The 21,729-nt window shown below is 52.8% G+C and overlaps 1 protein-coding gene across 8 annotated transcripts in view; it reads left to right on the top strand.

Annotated features, from left to right (window-relative positions):
* The window catches only part of GRK5 (G protein-coupled receptor kinase 5), a 231,478-nt gene extending 221,579 nt beyond the window's left edge, over positions 1-9,899 (top strand). For 5 of the 8 annotated variants that reach the window (XM_060404747.1, XM_060404748.1, XM_060404749.1 and 2 more), the window contains 3 exons: positions 1,239-1,376; positions 2,145-2,282; positions 2,990-9,899. In XM_060404747.1, the coding sequence (XP_060260730.1) occupies positions 1,239-1,376; positions 2,145-2,282; positions 2,990-3,295 (582 nt within the window). In that variant the 3' untranslated portion in view covers positions 3,296-9,899. The remainder of the gene's footprint in view (positions 1-1,238; positions 1,377-2,144; positions 2,283-2,989) is intronic. The other 3 variants (XM_042238657.2, XM_060404750.1, XM_042238658.2) reach the window with 1 other exon arrangement.
* The last annotated feature ends 11,830 nt before the right edge of the window (positions 9,900-21,729 follow it).

Genomic DNA, 21,729 nt, shown 5'->3' on the forward strand with positions numbered 1-21,729 from the left:
CCAGGATGCTCATTAAAGAAAGGGCTGGATTCCCTGCCAGGTGCAAGCTGCCCACTTTGATTTCCGTCTCGAAGCAGACACTTAGTAGATTCCAACTGTGTACACGGTGGAGTGCTCAGTGTGGCAGGGAGGAGAGAGAAGCACAGGCTTCCCCTGGACTGGGGAGGGGGCTGATGCCCTGCAGTCGTGAAGATGAGGGGCCTGCCCCTCCTCCTCCCTCCCCCTTCCTCCTTCCCTGCCCCTCCCCTTCCCTTCTCCTTCCTCCTCCCCCCTCCCCATCTTTCATTCATACCTTCCTCCAGTTTGGTCTGGTGGCATGTCTGTTCCTGCAGCCCCTTCCTCTCCTAATAACCTTCCATCCTGCCTTCGACCTTCCTCCACCGCCAACAATCCTTGGCTCCCCACTACCTCTGTATTAAAATCCCACCTCCAGACCTGGCCTTCAGGACCCTCCATCACTCTCCCCAGCCAGTCCCTTCCACTCTGACCCATCTCTCTCACTCCCATCCTTCCCTCAGACTCAAAGACGAGTGTTCTCCAAGGTTGCCCTGCTTACGCTGTCACAGGTCCCTCCAGTGCCTACTCCCCACTTTGAAAGCCTGTCTCAGACGCCTCCTCCCCAAACCACCTTCTGATCTCTCAGCTAACAGCCAGTTCTCATTTCCTTTGCCACCGTGGTGTCGCATCTGCCTTGCCCTGATGGGTCCTCTTAACGTGACTTTGCTGAAGCAGACCCTCAGCGTCCCATCTCCTGGCACCTTCTGGGTGCAAGTCTGCAATGCACTTACGAATCGAGTAAACGAATGAGAGAACCCACAGACCAGTCTTTGCCCTTGGTAGCTTACCTGGAGCAGAAGAGGGGATGTCAGTTCAGCACACATTAGTGGGTGCCAGGTACGCACCAGGCACTGGACGTGCAGTCATGGACAGAATCAGTCAGGACTCCTGCTCTCCTGAGGGTTCCAGGCATCTGAGCACGCTGGGATCCTGGAACCACAAAGCGCACCGCGGTTCAGGAGAGCCTCCTGAATCAGGGTCAAGCGGTGTCTGATGGGAACCTGGGGTGGCCCAGGCCTGGTGGACGTGAGCGAAGGGATGTCTTGGCGGGGGATGGCTCGGGGATTCTTGTGTGAAAGGCAGGTGATCACAGGCTCTCCAAAGCCCCTTACCCCTCGGGCCTCTGGGCAGGAGGAAAGGCTCCCCACCTGGCGTGTCCTCATGGGACTCTCCTTCTGCAGCTGCTCACCAAAGATGTGAAGCAGAGGCTGGGCTGCCAGGAGGAAGGGGCTGCGGAGGTCAAGAGACACCCCTTCTTCAGGAACATGAATTTCAAGCGCTTAGAGGCCGGGATGTTGGATCCCCCCTTTATTCCAGATGTGAGTAGCTCCCCAGCCTGGACTGAGCCTATGCACTGGTTTACGACCTTCAACTTTGCTAAACATCTGTGAGGGGCCCTGGATCAGGGGCTGAGACACGTGGGCAGGGGGTGGCTCCCATCCGCCAGTAGCAGAGCATCGCCTGGTCTGGGGAGGTCTCTGTTCACCCATCCTAGCTTCATCACCTCTATAAAGTTTTCATTTCCAGATTCCCAGGCTCCTAGAGCCCCTGGGAGCCCTCCCCCACCGACCTTGAACTCCTAGAGGGCAGGGCCCAGGTTTGTCTCTGTGAGTCCCGGAACTGCAGCCCCAGAGCATGTTTGGTGGACAAGTGAGATGAAAGAGATCAGCCGGGTTACAGCATCAGGCCCGCAGCAGCACTGACAGCCTCATGTCCCAGTGCCTCGACTGTCCCCATTTTGCAGGCGAGGAAACTAAGGCCTTCAGGGGTTATGTGACTTTCCCAAAGTGCCTAAGCACCACAGCTGGGACCCCTGCCCAGGGCTGTGTGTGGCAGACAAGCCTGCGTGCTGACCCACCACCCCTGACTGGCCTCTGATGTGGGAAGGGCCAGAGTGGTCCTCCTGGGGACATCCCCCGTCACAGCCTGATGACAGGAAGGGGCCTTGAGTTCTCATCACCCCAACTGGGGGCCCCTTGGTCCCGCTGAGCCAGGGCAGCCCAGGTTCCAAGGGCAGGGGGAAGGCCCTGGGAGACCACCCCTGCCCCACCGCCTCCCGGTCCCCATTCAAATCCCTGCCTCCCCAGCCCCGGGCCGTGTACTGCAAGGACGTGTTGGACATCGAGCAGTTCTCCACCGTGAAGGGCGTCAACCTGGACCACACGGACGACGACTTCTACTCCAAGTTCTCCACGGGCTCTGTGCCCATCCCGTGGCAAAGCGAGGTGGGTGCGGTGGGGTCCTTTGCCTCACCCCAAAGTGGAGGCGGGGCTGCTCCGAGGGCAGAAAGGGACAGCGAGGCAGGGGAGTGTCCCGGTGGGCGAACTGGGGCGGTGGCATGGTGGGGGGTCAGGAGCTGGCAGGGTGGGGAGAGGAGGCCTGTCCAGATGACTCTGGAGAAGCGTGGCTGGGAAATGGGCAGCAGCTGGTGGCCCAAGGGGGGTGATGGGGTCTGGATGGACTGAGGACTGAAGATGGAGCAGCAGGCGAAACTGCATCCCTCCTTTGGGGATCTTAGTGGAGGGTGAGCCAGCAAAGTGCTCCCATTACCGCATTGCACACTGGGGGATGGAGCCCAGTCCGAGCTGGTTCACGGGAGATAGACATGATGGGGAGGTCGGCCTGCAGCCCTGGAGTGGGACGGTCCAGAGCCCTGGGGTGAAGGAGGAGCTGAGGGCGGCTGGAAGATGAGCGCCTCCATCCCAACCTCTGTGGCCAGCTTCTGTCTTCTGAGTGAGGATGGCTCACCAGGCGGTCTGGGAGAGGCAGTGGGCAGGCAGGGAGCTGCCGGGGTCTCAGCCCGGGCGAGTGGAGGGCCTGGCAGGACCAGGCTCGGGACCGTGTCGTCCACAGCCAGGCTGCTGGGCTGCCTGTCCCCCCGGGATGACCTGGACAGCCCCTCACCCTGCCTGTGTTTTGACCGCTTCTGTAGATGATAGAAACAGAGTGCTTTAAGGAGCTGAACGTGTTCGGACCCCACGGTACCCTCTCACCAGACCTGAACCGAAGCCACCCTCCGGAACCGCCAAAAAAAGGGCTGCTCCAGAGGCTCTTTAAGCGTCAGGTGAGACCCTCTCCTCCCACCCCAACCTGGGTGCCCTGGTCTCAGCTCCAGGAACCCAGGCCTGACCCTTCCATAGGACTGAGACCAACTTGCTGGCTGGGGAGACAGGGGGTTGCAGCTGCAGCCTGGAAGGACAGGCAACCTGTGCGAAGTGCCTTGAAACCCACTGGTTGATGGGGTCCCCAGAGCAGAGGGGCAAACCCACAGTTCACCCTTTGTCAGGGTTCCTCAGCCTCAGCGCTGTTGATGCGTTGGGTTTATTCTTTGTTGCGGGGGCTGTCCTGTGCCTAAAGGGGTTTAGCAGCACCCCTGGCCTCCAGCCAGTAGATGGCAGTAACATCCACTCCCATGTGTCAGTCAGAAATGTCCCCAGGGTCTTGGGACAAAACGTCCCTGGTTGAGAGTCGTTGTAAAGGCGACACCAGTTATGCATGCAAAGATTTGACAAAGAACAGGCGTACCTGGTGTTGGAGAGGCGATCCCCACAGAACCTCGGGGCTCCTGAGGAGGGGCCCTGTAGTGTGATGCTGGGCCTTCCAGCCGGAAGCTAGAGGAGACTTTGTCCCTCAGGAAAAGGTATTCTTCCCTCAGAGGCTGGTCTTGGATCAAGGGTTGGTGGGGCCAAATGGGAGAAATGTCCCAGGCAGGCCTTCGAGAGAGACCCCTACCCTCATCCCTGCCACCAAGAAGGGGTTAGCCACCATAGCGCCCCCTCCTGGCCTGGCCCCTTAAGAAGGCGTGGTCCCATCCCCAGGCCTGCGAGGCCCCTGGTTCCTTACTCTCCTCTCTCCCAGCCCACAGGAGCAGCCCCTCTCCCCAGGGGGATGAAGAGGTGAAGGCAGGTGCAGCTCTGTCCCCAGACCCTCGGCGTCTCACCTCCCTCCTGCTTAAATAACAGGGAAGAGGTGGCTGTTTGTGATGCTCCACCATGGGCCAGGCCCTGCACTGAGTGCTTTTTGAAGGCATCTCTTATTTAATCTTCATAAAACCCCAGGCCTTCATTCAGCTATTCGTTCCAGCAGTATGTATTGAGAACCTACTCGTGCCAGACTGTTACCTGAGGACTTAAGGTGCAGCAGCAGGCAAAACCGCATCCCTCCTTTGGGGAACTTAATGGAGGGTGAGCCCCGGAAGTGCTCCCATCACCCCATTTCACAGATGAGGAAACTGAGGCTGAGAGGGGTTAGGGAACTTGCTCAAGGTCACGCAGCCCATGAGCCCACGTAGAGGATCTGGGATAACAGGTTGGGGAGCATGGATCTGGCAGAATCCAGAGAGAAAATGCAGACTGAGGGCCAAAGTTTGCAGGTGTATCTAGAAACTTCATGAGAGTTTCACCCCCTATTCCACACATACTCATCTCCGCCTACTATAAAAATATAATTTTCAAATGCCTCCATCAAGTAAAATTGAAATTCCAGACAGAAATGACCTCCATCTTTGACATGGACGAGCGCCCCAGGACAGCCCCAGATTCTGGGACAGGCGTTTGCTATGGAAGCTCACAGTCCGGGTTCAAATCCAGTCCTGACCCCTTCCTGGTTGGGTGGTAGCTCACTGACCCTCTCCCAGCCTCTGTTTGCCCACCGGAAAATGCAGGATGGAGATGCTCGCTGCCTGGGGTGGGAAGAGGACTTAGTGGGGTGGAGAACAGTGGCCTCAGCACGTGCCCGACAACACCACCAACAGCAGGAGCAGATGCCCGGAACTTTCTTCTCCTGGGACAGGATGCTGAGAGACTGCGGGGTACTAAGGATGAGCAGCTCATGTTTCTGGAGCCGGGCACCCAAGAGAGCCCTTTGTATAACACAGCCTTGTTTCCTTTTTCCAACAGCCCCGGGCACAAGTGGCTCCTACCCCACCTTACAAAGGCTAGGCAACTGAGGCTGAGAGGGGAGTCAGACACTTGCTGAAGGTCACTCAGCCAAGAAGTGGCACATTTAGGGTGTGAACTGGCAGCCTAACTCCAGGCCAGCAGGTCTAACCATGTAGATATTAATACAGAGGGACCGCCGCCTCCCTACCTTGGGCTTCTGTGAATTCCATAGCTTCTCCTGGGCACCAGGAGAAGCCCTCCGCCCGCAGGGTGGTCTGTGGACCTAGGCCTGTGGGGGGAAAACGAAGGCAGCAGAAAGCAAGAGGGAGGGCTGGTCACCCAAGCCCCTTTCCGGCTCAGATTCCGAGGCCCCTGTGAGGCGAGGGCCCCAGGGCCTGACTCTGCAATGACTGACTTGCTCTTTCTCCCTCTCCTCTCTGCTCACCACCCACCTCCCAGCATCAGAACAATTCCAAGAGTTCACCCAATTCCAAGACCAGTTTTAACCACCACATCAATTCAAACCACGTGAGTTCAAACTCCACCGGAAGCAGCTAGTTGCAGCTCTGGCCTGAAGTCCACGGTGGGACCAGCCTGGACCCTTCTTCTTAGAAGCAGAATTGCAACCAGAGGAACTCCCACCCTGGTGGGCAGGCGGGGAAGCCCTCCAGGAGCCGGGGAAGGAGGCCGCCCACCCCTGAGAAGGGGAGCCTCCCAGTTCCTCAAAGAGATTTCCACTCAGGTCTGTGTTTGGAGGCGGCCCTCGAGCCGAGATGGATTGGACGTGTCTCTGGCGAACATTGCAATAGAAATCCAATCGGATACAACTTGCACGTATTTTAATAGCATCCTAATAACTAGAACTGAATTTTGTCTTTATTATTTTTAAAGAAAAGTTTTGTAAATTTCTCTATTGTCTCAGTTTACATTTTGTATATTTGTATTTAAAAGAAAGTCAGACTTTGAGGGTGTATATTTTCTGTGCAGCCACTGTTAAACCATGTGTTTTAAGACATTTTAGAGGGGGGTTGGTGGGAGGGGGGAATTTACAACAGCAATGAAAAATGTGACTCAAGACTTCCAGAGCCTCAAATGAGAAAATGTTTTTATTAAATGTAGAAAATGATCCACACTTCACCTTTAAAGGATTGGTTGTATCCATCTCTATAAGCTTTTCCTCCATTGGCATCCTTGTTCTGTTGGTTTGTAACCATCTGAATTAAATGCCCAAAGGCACACTGGGACATCACCCCCAGCCAGAATAATTGGGTGCATGGAGTCACCTGAGCTCTGCTCCATCAAAACATGAAGTTTCCCTTTGGGGGCGCATGATGCCACCATTGCTTAAGGCTCGGCCTCCTCTTCCTTCTGAAAGGCAGCCAGTACTTGGAGCTGAGAGTCTTCAGCACAATGGTGTCTAGGCCTCTTTCTTTCTGAGCAGGTTCTGACTGCTGGAGCCAGTATGTTTTCAAGAGTCTTGCATTTCAGGATCACTTTAGTCTATTTTAAAGAGACACATAGCAAAGATAAGTAGTCATGGAACCCCAAGAGTCACCAGCCCTTCCAGCCCATGGAAGCATCAGGAGCCAGAGGTCTTGGGTTTGTAGAGGGGAGAGTGGTTTGCCCAGGGCCTCCAGGCACATCCCTTGAGTATACGGATCAGAGGGTCTGGAGAGCTTCGAGGGGCCCAGGTGACATGGATGGATGGATGGATGTGGTTGGTTCTCCAAGCAAATGGAAGAGGATGGGCCACCAAAGAAGCTCAGGCCTCACCGTCCCTTCTGGGCAAGGGAGGGCAGAGGCACGTATTAACTGGGTATCTCAAATCTCCAGGCACAAGCAGCCCCAGGAGGACTTGGTGGCTTTGCCAGCCCAGGGCCTCGAAAGGGCCCTTTGAGCATGGCCATCCAGCCCCAGGTTGCCTCCGGCCTTCCCCTGCTGCCGTCACAAGATGACAAGGAGCAAATCCGCCTTTGCCTCCCCTCCCGGACAGGGTGAAAGGTCAACATCCCATGCTCCCCTGCCTGCCCAGTTGGCCTCGGTCAGACCTGGTCTCAGCCACCAGGCAGCTACCTGGGTTCCTCCCACCGTGGGCCCTGTACTTCCTTCTGCAACATCTCTCATCAAAATACAGATTCCAGGCTCCACCCCAAACCCACAGAACGGGGTTCTCTGGGAGTAGGTCCAGGAACCCGCTTCTTCAGAAAGCTTGCCTGGTCATTTTGCTGCACCCCGGAGTGTGAGAACCACTGCCTCAGGCCACCCACGGGGCTTCCGATTCTCCCAGACGTAACTTCTCTAGGTGACCAGGCAGCTTTGGAGCCTGAGGTTTCAGGAAGAGAGCGAAGCCAGTGTGTCAGCCTTGTGTGCAGTTCCCATGCTCCTTCCCCAAACCTTGCCACTGGGTCTGGGCGCTAGACAGGCACCTGACCTTTGCAACTGACCATTTTGAGGCCATTTTACAAGCAAAGAGGAGCCAGGAAACAGCTGGGCTTCCCTCAGATCCCTTTAATACAGTATTATTTTCTTCAAGACCAGCTCATGTCTCCAAGGCTGCTTCCCTTCACTTTCCTGGGCTGAATACAAGATGAATACAAACAGCCATACTGAATTTTTGCTGAGTAGGTGGAGCTCTTTGACCAGTATTTTAAGATCCTCAAGCTTGGACTGACCTTCCTTTCTTAATGGAAAGAGGGACAGTCATCCCGCTGGGAGAGTCACCAGCCCACGCCACCACCCTCCTGTCCAGAAGTTTCATTCATTTTGCCGCGTTCACAGCGACCCAAGCTTTTCCAAATCGACTGGTGTGCACAAGTCCGTCTCTTTGCACCTCAAAGCCAATGCACTGTCGGTTTGCATTAAGCATCCTCAAGGAGCAAGAAAGAAAACATGAATCAGTGTGTTTCTGCATTGTGAGAGCAGAGATGCTGAAAGCACAGAGCTTTGCGTGGCTCTTAGACTCACAGGCGTCTTCCTTCACAGTCACTACCTGCCCCCAAGCGCCCAGAGGACACAGAGTCAGACTCGCTGGCCTTTGCAATCCTGCTCTTCCTTTAGGCCCATCGCTCTGTACAGAGAAGGGGTATCTTCATTTAGAATAGTGCCTGAAAGTCAGCCCCCTCCCCTCGGGGTACCCACAGGTCCTGCCCCTGGATGCCCTGACCCTGCACCAACCCCCCACTACAAGCATCTACTCTGGCTTGTTTTCTATAGCTGCATTTTTAAAAAAGATTTCTTTTTAATAAAGAAGAAAACTTCCTACCACCCACCTGTCCAGGATGAGGCATATTTGGACAGTGAGTGGATTTAAATCTTTTTACTGCGTTGGAGCTTTTCATGGAGAGCCTTTCTTCCTCCAGGTCATGATGTTCTTCTCACCAGACCTTTGCTGATTTTGTGCCTTTGACGAGAGACGCAGGGTCTCCCAAAAGCGTGTCTGCTTCCACTTTTCAGGATACAAGCCGCTGTATTCAGTGGGATGGGGGTGGTCTCTCTGCCATGATCACTATGACCCAGGAGTGTTTCTCGAGCCCCTGGTGGGGGAGTTCTCCCATAATATCGCTCTTAAGATCACAAAGACCCAACCCCACCTTCCCGGAGGATGGCACCACCTCCCACAACAACTCATCCTCTGATCTTTCTAGGCCAGATCATCACTTTGAAAACCACGAGGCTTCTCGAAAGGGCATCTGGCTGGCACAGTTGCCAAGTGTTACTCTGTCTTGAGCAGCCCCAGGAGGGCTTCTTTCCTGAAATGCACTGCTCTTAGCAAAGGGGAGCCTCCATCTTGGAGGCCATGCTCCCCAGAAGCTCACAGTGGGGTCTGGTGTATGCACGCTTCTCAGGCAGCCCATGGGGGCAAATGGCAGTGAGTTCTGAGATCACGTGTGGGGATGCAGCCTTGGCATCCAAGGCGCAGGTGGGATGCAGCCACCTGCCCTTGAACCTAGCAAGCCCGGATGATGTTGAGGGCCTGCCCTCCGAGAGGCAGGGGGTGTCCATGCTATCCCAAGGTGTCCAGCTCACTGCGGAAGCTCCTTATCCTTTCACACCTGTCCTCCCCTGTCCCTCAAAGTTTTCCCACCAACTTTCTCACTCAAACTGCTGACCCAGACCTCAATACAGAGGGAGCCCCGCGGCCCCCTGAACTTGGCACCCTAGGCCTCGGCCAAGAGGAACAGCTGCCTTGCCGACCATCAGCAGTCTCCAGATAAGAGGGGACACCAGTCGGGGTGACGCTGGGCTCGCCTCTCCGTTTGCTGTGAGCTTGTGTACCTGGGGGCAATCCCTCTGGTCGTCTCCTGTTCTCTAGCTCCACACTCTGAAGTAGGACCTCCTAACATTTTAGCCTTTGTACAGAAAGCATGTGAAATCTTTGTACATCTCCAAGCACAGGGCTGTGAGTCACGAATGGCAGAGAGCTCACGTCTTTCTGATCACAATGGACCGAGATGGTGACACTTCGTCCCCCGAGACCCCTTCTGTACCTACAACCAACCAGCCCAGCTTTTCAAGCTCCAGCAGGTGTGGGTGCTCATCACGTCTGACTTTAAAGGCTTGTGCTGTGGACAGTGGCTAAAACTTTTGAAACTCTAGCTCTCCTTCGGAGGGAAAGACACACCCCAAAAGAAGAATCTAGACGTCTTGCTCCGGTGCATCACTAAGTTATTTTTGTAATAGATCAGAAGCAAGTGTTCTCAATTAGAAGAGCTTTGTGACTGTTGGTAGTGCAAAAATAATAATCCTTCTAGTATCCAAAGGTTTTTTTTTTTTTTCAGGGAAATTTTAACATTGATGAATAAAAATAGTTCTGTTTTGGAGGTCGTTCCTGAAGATACCGGCTTTTGTTCTCCTGCTGCTCTGAATCTTTGTATGTTTCCTCAATATGTCACAGTGCTGCTGTATCTAGATCAAACCACTGTTGTTGTTTTTTTTTAAGAGAAATAAATTCATTAATGAAAACATGGCTGCATTCTTTCGTTCTGAGCTGTTCTGTTCCTTCTGCCAAAGCCAGCTGCCCCCAAGATGCCAGGACCTGCCGCTTTGGTCTGTGAGTTAAATTTTCATCAAGTGGATGGTTCAGCCCCACCCAAGGCTGGCCCTGTACTGACCATCTGACCTGACCACAGCTAGCCCCACTCCAGGGGGCAGGGCCTAAGGAGCCCTTTCTAGGCTGTTTGACTTCTGATCCCACACCCAACAGATGGCTCCAGAGTGTTCCTCCCACATGATACCAGGCAGGATGGGGTGAGCGGGCCCGAGTCAGTGCCTGCACTCCAATGTCGGATGAGGCACCTCCCCCGGTAGGTTTTATTAATACCCAACAGAGGCCATAACTCAGAGGTGGGCTCTGCAGACAGGGCCTCTTCTGGCCTTTCAGCCTTCACAGAGCCACACATTAGAACTGGTCACCAGCACAGCAGGATGGTCTTTGTGCCTCTGAACCCAGAGTCCTAATCTAGGCCCCAAGACCTCTCAGTCTCCCTCTCCACCTGCTTGATTTGTAGGACAATGAGCAGAATTTTGGGTGCTAAGTGGGCTTCCCTGGAAGCTCACCTAGTAAAGAATCCACCTGCAATGCAGGAGACCCCAGTTCAATTGCTGTGTCAGGAAGATCTGCTGGAGAAGGGATAGGATACCCATCTCAGTATTCTTGGGCTTCCCTGGTGACTCAGCTGGTAAAGAATCCACCTGCAAAGTGGGAGACCTGAGTTCGATCCCTGGGTTGGGAAGATCCCCTGGAGAAGGGAACTGCTACTCACTCCAGTATTCTGGCCTGGAGAATTCAGTCCATGGGACCGCAGAATCGAACATGACTGAGTGACCTTCACTTTGGGTGCTAACAACCCTTTACTGACCATCAGTAGGACCTTGAGTGGCCACTTATCACTGAGCCTCAGGGGCTTCATCTGTAAAATGGAATAACACCTGCCAGGAGCGGAGGGTGGAATAGGGGACTCCTGAGAGGACCCTGTGATGCTCAGAGCAGAGGCCTCTGTCCTGGAGGACACAGCCACCCTGGCTGTCTTTGGTCCTAGAACAGGGTGGGGGTCCTATACCCACACACATCAGCCTCTCACAGCCCCAAGGGGAGCTGGTTTCAGCCCCAGCACCTGGCGAGGGAGGCCCCGAGATGGGAGTCAAGGCTTGAGCTGCTTGCCTTGACAGTAGGAATCAGTCATGTTGTCCTCCGGCTCCTGGAGCAGGGTCTGGTGAGCAATAGGGATGGGGAGGGGAGGGGAACCTGGTGGGCTGAGGCGACCTCACCTGGAGAGAAAGGAGAGGAGGGAGGGTGCTGAGACTCTGAACAGGGGTCCATCACAGGGGTGGGGAGCCCCTGCCTCCCCTGCCAGGGGCTATTCTCTCAGTGGCCTCGGCATTTTTTCTGGGACCTTCTCCTGCCATCACATGGACCCTCCTGTCTGAGCTGGCCCCGCAGGCAGACAGAGGGCCCGAGGAGGAAACTCCAGCCTCAGGCCCAGGCTGCCCCTACCACCCACACCCTCTGCCCAGCGGCTTGAGCGCTTCCCAGGTAGACGGGGCTAGCTGGGGGGTAGACGGTGTCTCTCAGTCCCTTCCCTCACTCCAGACAGCCATGGATTTGCTAAGTGTCCTCGTGACTTTTGCCAAAATGTCCTCCAGCTAGTTCATTTCCAGGCTCCAAGTGGACACCCCCAGGCACTAAGGAGCTTCAGGCTGCTATCCTCTGGAACAGTCTGAGGGGTCACAGGACCAACCCGACACCCCTGGAGACTGTACAGAGGGAGGAAAGAGAAGCCCTTGGGGACAGGCACTCAGGCAGCAGCAGGCCAGGACTCCTGGCACCACTTTGCACAGCTGTCCCTGAAGCCAGACACTGCCCGGATGGGGTCTGCTGTGGGTAGGGGCAGAGAGACCACAAGAAGGAGGCCTGTTCGTTTGCTAGAGGGTGAGTACTTGCCCTACTCAGTCAAAACTCGGATAAAGCCTCTGCCCTCTTCAGCTTCATTCCAGGGGCCATCAGCCCCCTACTCCATAGATAAAAACCAGGGGGTGTGGAGAATCAGGCCAGTGCCTCTCACCTGAGGGAGCACAGCCTTACCTGAGTTCTTTGTAAACCGCAGATTCTGATTTACCAGGCCTGGGTCAGGGTCTGCCTGCCTAACAAGCTCCCAGGAGACGCTTCCGGTCCACAGGCGACCGTTGAGAAGAGAACTTCAAACTGGAACGTCAGGCCAAGGTCTATAGTCAAGCCAGGGCCTACGTTCCCACCGATGTCCCCTCAGGCCCTGCACTTGGAGGTATCAATGTCTTAGGGAGACTTGAGTATGTTTGCCCTGCCCTGAGTGGGGCTCACACTAGTGTTTCTCAAGGTCTGGGAGCTCAGGCAAACTCTCACCAGCCCCCACCCAGGCCCGCTGAGTCAGAAGCTCTGGGTGGGACCTGGTAACAGGCTATCCAAGTGATTTAGGATACACTCAAGTTTGAGGGCCACTGATTTACAAAGTGGTTTCATCTCCCTGAAATCTCGCTGAAGCCCAGGATCTCCCTGTGGACAGCTTGTTAAACTGAGACATCCTGGGTGAGGCTTGCACGTATAAAAATGGAGATGGTGCATGTGGCTGACTGCCTTGGTTCTCCAAAAATGGGAGCAAGGGTGCAGTGTGTTATTGTCTTGCCTTATATTTGAAAAAATGAAAGGATAAGCCAAAAACTTAAAGAAAAAAATTACCTAAAGGGGGAGGTATGGGGGATGGGGTGGGGAAACAGGTAATAAAAGCCAGGCCTCTCTGAAAGTGCCTGTCTTGTAGACTTGACTTAGAAAGCCAGGGCTCAAATATAAAACAAGTCTGGAGTTAGTGAGGGGAGATTTTTGACCAAAAGAGTTCTTGTAAAGGAGGAAAGAAGGGGTCATTGCAACAGAGGGATGGACGATATCTCAGAAGAGAGGCTGCTTTGACTCTGAGGCCTGCGAGGGCTCAGGTTTTGGGTATAAAGGAGGTTTTCATTTAGGAGGGGAGTAAACAAGCCTCTTCTCACTCCACTTCCCCACCCTCGTTCTTTCTAGAAGAGGATGCTTTACCAAGAGTCCAATGTATTCTCCAAGGAGCTGCGTGCTGGCTCGGGCTGAGGGTGGGCCAGAGTTCAGGATCTGGGGGAAGGAGAGAAACAACCAAAGCTGGACTGATGCTCTGATGGCCCAGTAAGGACCAACATTTCAGCTGTGGTTTAGGAGGCAAAGAAGAGAACTTGGAGGGTCTGTGTCTGGCCTTGTCCTTTACAAACAGTAGGGGCATCCATGAGTCATACCTAAGTCATGTGGAAAAGAAGGTTCTTTGCAGTGAGATATTTTGGGTTTTTTTGTTTGTTTTCAGAATGCAAAAGGCTGAGGGGGTATTCCTTTAAAGTCACTGTTTTTCAAGAGCACAGGGCTCAGGTAAAATTCAACACTGTCTCCTGTAAATGCTTTAGATGATTGTAAAACAAAACTAAGATTTATTTTAAAAGCATTTGCTAACAGTGAGAATGGACATGTAACAACAGACTGGTTCCAAATCAGGAAAGGAGTACATCAAGGCTGTATATTGTCACCCTGCTTATTTGATTTCTAAGCAGAGTACATCATGAGAAATGCCGGGGTGAACTGAAGCACAAGCTGGAATCAAGATTGCTGGGAGAAATATCAATGACCTCAGATATGGAGATGACACCACCCTTATGGCAGAAAGTGAAGAACTAAACAGCCTCTTGATGAAAGTAAAAGAGGAGAGTGAAAAAGTTGGCTTAAAACTCAACATTCATAAAGCTAAGATCATGGCATCTGGTCCCATCATTTCATGGCAAATAGGTGGAGAAACAATGGAAACAGTGACAGACTTTATTTTGGAGGCTTCCCAAATCATTCTGCAGATGGTAACTGCAGAAAAATGCTTGTTCCTTGGAAGAAAAGCTATGGCAAACCTAGACAGCATATTAAAAAGCAGACACATTACTTTGCCAACAAAGGTCCGTCTAGTCAAGGCTATGGTTTTTCCAGGAGTCACATATGGATGTGAGAGTTGGACTATAAAGAAAGCTGAGTGGCAAAGAATTGAAGCTTTTAAACAGTGGTGCTGGAGAAGACTCTTGAGAGTCCCTTGGACAGCTAGGAGATCCAACCAGTCCATCCTAAAGGAAATCAGTCCTGAATATTCATTGGAAGGACTGATACTGAAGCTGAAACTCCAATACTTTGGCCACCTGGTGGGAAGAACTGACTCATTTGAAAAGACCCTGCTGCTGGGAAAGATTGAAGATGGGAGGAGAAGGGGATGACAGAGGATGAGATGGTTGGATGGCATCACCAACTCAATGGACACGAGTTTGAGTAAACTCCGGGAGTTCATGATGGACAGGGAGGCCTGGCGTGGTGCAGTCCGTGGGGTCGCAGAGTCGGACATGACTGAGCGGCTGAACTGAAAGATCAAAAGACAAAATAAACCTACCTGGGTATGCAGTTGGTAGTACAATCACACAGAACATTCCCAGGTGACTTTGAAACTGAGCAGGGCCCAGTGGGGCCCTCCCAGCTCCAAAATCCCCTCCGTGTCCCCTGTTTGTAGAAAAAGATGCCTAGACCTTTCCCTAGTTCCCCAAAGAGCAGGCTCAGGCAGTTAAGAGGACAGAATCACAGGAGTTTAGTTCTCCTGAAGGGATGAAGATAACAATCTAGAATATATTTGAGTTGTTTTCCAAAAACTAAGACCCCCCCAGGTGGAGGATGGTATCTACACCTGGCCATAAGCTCATAGACCCCACACTGGCTGGAACCAGAAGGATGAGATTCAGGGACGTCACCCGGTTACCTCACCGCCAACCAATCAGAAGAAAGTCCCACTCCCTACAGCCATCACCCCAAGATTTGCTTTTAAAAAGTCTTTCCCCAAAAGCCATCAGGGAATTGGGGTTTCCTGAGCACGAGCTGCTTGTTCTCTTTGGCTCTGAAATAAATCATTCTCTGTTCTAAACTCCAACGTTTTGGTCGTTTCGCCTCTCAGTCCTGAGCAGGAATGAAAATTTTCTAGCTACATTTTCCGACCAGCGTATACACGGTCAGGGGTGTCTCTCCCCCACCCCCACCGACCCCATCACATAAGCAAGTGCTTAGCTCCTATCTCTCCCAAATTTCAAGTTAGTTGCTTGTCCTGCAGCCTCAGTTCTCTGATGGGTTTAAGAAAAGTTGCTGTTTGCAGTTAACCCAGCTCGTCTCCTGTCACGGGTGTGAATTATGCTGTGTCTTGCTCTCCGCAGCTCTGCAGTGAGGCTGGAAAATACTCTGAAGGCTCTAGTGTGTCAAATCCAGACAGTGGGTCATGCTCCCTTGCAGGAATGAGGGCTGGGTTTCTTTCCCAGCCTTTGCAGTCAGGAGTGGTTCCAACGGTGACACCGGACCCCACTGAAACCAAAGAAGAGCAGAGAGGGGCTGGGCCACAGAGGGCAATTCTGAAGTGCCTCTGGGCTCAGGAAGATTCCTGGGCCAGACAGGGATGCTGGGTGTGCCAGGCCAGGGAGGAGAGTGGCCCCTTTCACTAGTGACCCCCGGGGTGGAGAAGAGGGAGAAGGTCTTTCAGTCTCCTTCCTTCTAATTCATTCTCAAAAAGCAGCCAGAGAGAGCTTTGAGCTTAGTTAAAAAGAACTCCTCTCACCAGCTTTCCCCCTTATAATTGTGACTTGAGGAATAAGCAGGCCTTCCTGCCACAGCCAGGGTTTGCCCCAAAATAAAGACTCACACGTCCTTACACAGGCTGCGTACAGAAACGAGGTGGGAGGGCCTGGGAGGGGATGCCATGGACAAATTAACCAGCTGCCAGTAGAGAAAAAAACTCTCGTTTCGAAATTCCTGCCAGAGTCTGTGTATCCCGCAGGGCCCTCCAGTGTGAGGCCCTCCACCTGTGGCTCCCTGCCCTCCGTCTGGAAGCTGGAGAAAGAGGCAGAGGCTGCTGGACATCATTGTGTCAGGACTTAACCAAGGGCAGAGGAGTCTGGGTGCTTGACGTTTGTAGGGAAAGAACCAGCAGCCAAGATGGCTATGGTCAGGCTCTCTCGCCACTCGCCCCACGGCCTTTCCCTCTCACCCCAAGTCCTGTAAACAGTGAGTTTGCCTGGTGATCCAACAGCTGAGATCACTTACAGCGCTGCACACGTGTGTCACAATGCGCTGGCTTGGCCACAGGCCACGTTTGCTCTGCCTGCCTATATAAGCTTCACCTGAGACCCTCTCGACACCGCACCAGCTGTATTAGAGAATAAGCGTGTCTGCAGTTCCTAAGGCTCCTCGAATCTTCTTCCAGCTTCCCTGCTTGTGTCTTGCCTACCCCGGGTTCAGCAAACAATGTGTACAGCGAGAGGGCTAGCACAGTGGGCAGTGAGACAGAGCGAGACAACGTTGTATCACAAAGTCCCCTTCCTGGTTATAGACTCAGGGTGCCTGGCCACTGGGAGATGGGGGAGTGGCTGTAAATAACAGGTCACTAGTAGAATGGTCAGGCCATTTAAGATGGCTGTTCTGGGGCGTCCCTGGTGGCTCAATGGTGAAGAATCTGCCTGCCCATGCGGGAGACGTGGGTTCGATCCCTGGTCCAGGAGGATCCCACCGCATACTGGGGAGAAGCTGGGCCTATGAGCCACAGCTGCTGAAGCCCGTATGCCGGGAACACGTGAACCACAAAGCGAGGGGAGGGGAGCCAGCAGTGAGAGGCCCACACTCACTGCAGCTAGAGAGGGGCCCACGCAGTAACAAAGACTCAGCACAGCCAAATAAATAAGACTTTTTTTTAAGTATATATGTTTTAAAAGATGGCTGTTCTGTTGCTCTCTGTGAATCCTCTGCTCACCCAGGCCCTGCCTCACTCACGTGACTATCCAGTTCTCTTAACTACACAGCCTGGTAGCCGGGCCCATCTGACATCAATTCCCTCATAAACGGAGCCTCTCTCTCCCCTAAGTGCCAAAGGCTGCCGTTACGTTCTCCACACATATTGGGGAGTTGCTCTGGGACCCTTTGTGTAAGATTCCCCCATCCCATTAGCCACTGAGGTCTCTCTTGCTGTCTCTGGGCTCTTCCATCTCGAGGCTGGGTAGCTACAAGGGGTGCAGGGCTCAGCCCAACACCAGTTCACACTCCTGGAGGCAGGAAGAAGTGTCTAAAGGAGGCGTATTTTTGTGAGGCTTGCCTGGGGGACTTGGTGGGCTCCATCCAGGGAAAGCAAGAACCCATCAGGGAGAACAGGCACGCTAAACCCCCTGAGGGGGAGAGAATGTTCTAAGAAGCTCAGATCCTTCTGTAGGTGCCAGGGTCTCAGATTGCCCTTGTGGGTGAAGGTGACTAAGGCAGGCAATAGGGCCAATCTCCCGTCAAGGCTGAGTGTTTGCAAAGTGGGAGGAGGGCTGGATTGGCTCTGGGGCCCAGGGGACGGTCAACCTTGAGCCGAGGCTTGGGCTGGTGGACGTCCCCTGGGGAGCCCTCTGGGGAGATCTGCGTGAGTCTTTCAGCTATGGGGACATTTGTTTTGTTTTTGACTGTGCTGTGAGGTTTGTGGGATCTTAGTTCCCCACCTAGGGACTGAACCCCTGGACCCTTGGCTATGAGTGAGAATGTAGAGTCCTGACAACTGGACCACCAGGGAATTCCCTGATGGGGACGTATTTTAGGCCCACTTAAAAGCCGTGTCCTCTGACTCTGTGATGTCTGTGTCCTGCGTTCAGGAAATTCTCTCCCAGATGTAGGGCCCCGTGCTGGGGTGGAGAGGAGACAGGGATTTGGGGTCTTCCTCACAAGGATGCCTGGTGCAAGAGGCAGCATTCAAGCGGTCCAGGAGATGAGGCCGGAGTCAACGAGCAGAGGGGCCAGAGGCCTGGGACAAAAACGACTGAGCCTCGGAGGGGCCCTTAGCGTGAAACATAGGGAAGGCGTGAAGAGGGATAGGCTACCCACTCCTGTATTCTTGGGCTTCCCTGCTGGCTCAGTGGGCGGCACCCCCCAGTGCCCCAGCCCTTTTCCTAATCTAAAATGAGCCTTAAAGAGGGGCGAGAAGGGATGAACCCAGAACACTAGCTCCAGAAAACAAACTGATCGCCCGGTTCCCTGCGTCTCACACCCTCTGCGGCCTCCCAGTCCCCCGCCACCTCTCCCCTCTCACTCCCAGACCTTGGCACATGGTGTGCCCCTATCGGTATCACCCTCCACCTCTCTTTTTAAAATTATTATTAATAGACTGTATCCGTTACTAGGCTTCATATTTTTAGAGCAGTTTTAGGTTTACAGAAAAATTGGGAAGAAAGTACAGAGAATGACTGTGTGTCACTTCTGCCACCCCTGATCCCCACTCCCCAGCTCTGGAACACAATTTCCTCTGTTACCAATGTCTTGCATCAGTGTGGGGCTTTTTGTTACAATGGCTGAACCAATACTGAGGCCTTATTATAAAGTCCATAATTTATGCAAGAGCTCTGTGTCTCTGTGTTGTACAGATCTATGGGTTTGGACAAATACATAATGTCATGCTTCCACCATTTGAGAAACGTACAGGAGGGTCTCACTGCCCCTGAGTCCCCCTCTTCTCCACCTGTTCATCCCTTCTTCCTCCCCCCACCCCTATGACATTCTTTTTTAAATGACTATTAACACCCATTTTACTCTTTGATTCCTGGGTTGGGAAGAATCTCTGCAGAAAGGATAGGCTACCCACTCCAGTATTCTTGGGCTTTCCTGGTGGCTCAGCTGGTAAAGAATCTGCCTGCAATGTGGGAGATCTGGGTTCAATCCCTGGGTTGGGAAGATCTCCTGAAGAAGAGAAAGGCTACCCACTCCAGCATTCTGGCCTGGAGAATTCCATGGACTATATAGTCCACGAGGTCGCAAAGAGTGGGATTTGACTGAGTGACTTTCACTTAACTCTCTGAACTAGTTTCCTTTCTTTCTGATTTCAGTTGCCTCTATATTTGCATGAAGTCATTTATTTAACTGTTTGAAGTTGATGCCTTGGCAATGGAAGAACGCTGGGAAGATGACAAGAGATAGTGTGTACTTTCCCTCTTACAAAGCGAGTAGGAGCCCAGCAAGGCAGGGCTGTTACCCCATTAGAGAGGTGAGCAAACTGGGGCTTGGTTGCTTAAGTCACTCACCCAAGGTCACACAGCTTGGAAGCAGCAGGGCTGGATGCGAACCCTGTGCCGTCCAGTCACAGAGCCCGTTCTCTTTCCAGCACAACCAGAGTTGAGCATCTGCCACCTCCTACCCGTGAGCTGTGTTTCCTCCGCAGCTTCTCTAGATCTGACATGTACCTGGATGCAGCTGACCGGAGCAGGCCTGCCCACCCTCACTGCCCCGGTGGACTCTTGGCCAGGATGTTGCCTCTGGTGGCTTGACTCATGCAGGGGAATGAAAGGCTCACGTGGCCACGGGGAAGATAGGAATCCGGTAGGACTTTCACACAACATTGTAAGGCAACTATACTCCAATAAGAATTAACTTAAGAAACCAAATCTATTCTGGAGGTCAGAAATCTAAAACAGGTACGCAGGGCTGTAGGGATCACAATAAACTGTGGAAAATTCTGAAAGAGATGGGAATAACAGACCACCTAACCTGCCTCTTGAGAAATCTGTATGCAGGCCAGGAAGCAACAGTTAGAACTGGACATGCAACAACAGACTGGTTCCAAATAGGAAAAGGAGTACATCAAGGCTGTATATTGTCACCCTGCTTATTTAACTTATATGCAGAGTACATCATGAGAAACGCTGGACTGGAAGAAGCACAAGCTGGAATCAAGATTGCCAGGGGAAATATCAATAACCTCAGATATGCAGATGACACCACCCTTATGGCAGAAAGTGAAGAAGAACTAAGAAGCCTCTTGATGAAAGTAAAAGAGGAAAGTGAAAAAATTGGCTTAAAGCTCAACATTCAGAAAAACGAAGATCATGGCATCTGGTCCCATCACTCCATGGGAAATAGATGGGGAAACAGTGTCAGACTTTATTTTGGGGGGCTCCAAAATCACTGCAGATGGTGATTGCAGCCATGAAATTAAAAGACGCTTACTCCTTGGAAGAAAAGTTATGAGCAACCTAGATAGCATATTCAAAAGCAGAGACCTTATTTTGTCGACTAAGGTCCGTCTAGTCAAGGCTATGGTTTTTCCTGTGGTCATGTATGGATGTGAGAGTTGGACTGTGAAGAAGGCTGAGTGCCGAAGAATTGATGCTTTTGAAGTGTGGTGTTGGAGAAGACTCTTGAGAGTCCCTTGGACTGCAAGGAGATCCAACCAGTCCATTCTAAAGGAGATCAACCCAGGGATTTCTTTGGAAGGAATGATGGTAAAGCTGAAACTCCAGTACTTTGGCCACCTCATGCGAAGAGTTGACTCATTGGAGAAGACTTTGATGCTGGGAGGGATTGGGGGCAGGAGGAGAAGGGGACGACCGAGGATGAGATGACTGGATGGCATCACTGACTCGATGGACGCGACTCTGAGTGAACTCCGGGAGTTGGTGATGGACAGGAAGGCCTGGCGTGCTGCGATTCACGGGGTCGCAAAGAGTCGGACACGACTGAGCGACTGAAATGAACTGAACTGAAGGGAAGGAATGGCAGGTGGGGCAAGGTGAGTTGGAAACACTATGTTTGGTACTCTACGGCCTGTATTGTGTTGGCCTGTAATACACTGACAAAATACTTTAAAATAATGGAAATAAGCTTCATATTAGGAGACCACCCCCCCCCCCCAACTCCCCGCCCCAGGGCTCCAGTCCTTTGTTTCGGCTGCAACAGGTCCATCCCTCACCTTCTAGATAGCAGGCAGGAAAGTCAGGAGGGGGTTGAGGAGTAAAAACCGCAGGGGGAGGGTACAGCCCTGGGCAACCATGTGACATAATGTGAGCCCAGCCCACTTTCCCTGCCCCCTCTTCCCACTGCGGGGCTGCAGGGACTGACCAAGGGCCGGTGGCCGTGGGACAGGTGGCGTCAGCTCCTCTCATTCTCCATCGAGCGCTCTCCCTCTGGGATTTGAGGTGGGTCGAGTGGAGAGCCGGGCAGTTGGCCACAGCAGTTGTGGGTGACCTAGAACCCAGGGTCTAGAGAGGGCACATGGGGTCAGGAGACACCAGCCAGGTGTCGGCCGAGGCTCAGAGGATTGGAGGAGAAGCCAGTCCAGGCTGAGATGGACAGGTGAGGACAGGAAGAGAAGCTGACTGCCTGGAGGGGGCAATGTGTCACCAAGCAGGGAGGTCCCCAGTGGCGTGGGGGCAGGGGTCCTGGGGCCTCCTTGAAGCCTGGTCCAAACATCCAGAAGTCCCTCTGTTGAGTTTAGTTTCTACTGTTCAGCAAAATGAATCAGCCATAAGTATACATGCATATCCCCTCCCTTTTGGACTCCTTCCCGTGCAGGTCCCCACAGAGCATTAAGCGAGCATTCCCTCTGTAATACAGTAGGTTCTCATTAGTTGTCTATTTTATACATACCGTCAATAGTGTGTAGGTGTCAATTCCAGATTCGTGCTGTTTTAAGCCACTAAGCTGGTGGTGATTTGTTACAGCAGAAATAGAAAACTAATGTAGTAACTGATATTGGTGGTAGTCGGTGGTTTAGTCACTAAGTCATGTCCGACTCTTGAAACCCTGTGGACTGTAGCCTGCCAGGCTCCTCTGTCCGTGGAAATTCTCCAGGCAAGAATACTGAAGTGGGTTGCCATTTCCTTCTCCAATAGTTGACATTAAAAATTTTAATAGTTCCTTACACTCCTATTGTGCTTTACTATTTACCAAATAGTA

This window comes from Ovis aries, chromosome 22 (genome assembly GCF_016772045.2).
Source record: "Ovis aries strain OAR_USU_Benz2616 breed Rambouillet chromosome 22, ARS-UI_Ramb_v3.0, whole genome shotgun sequence".
NCBI classification, from domain to species: Eukaryota; Metazoa; Chordata; class Mammalia; order Artiodactyla; family Bovidae; genus Ovis; species Ovis aries.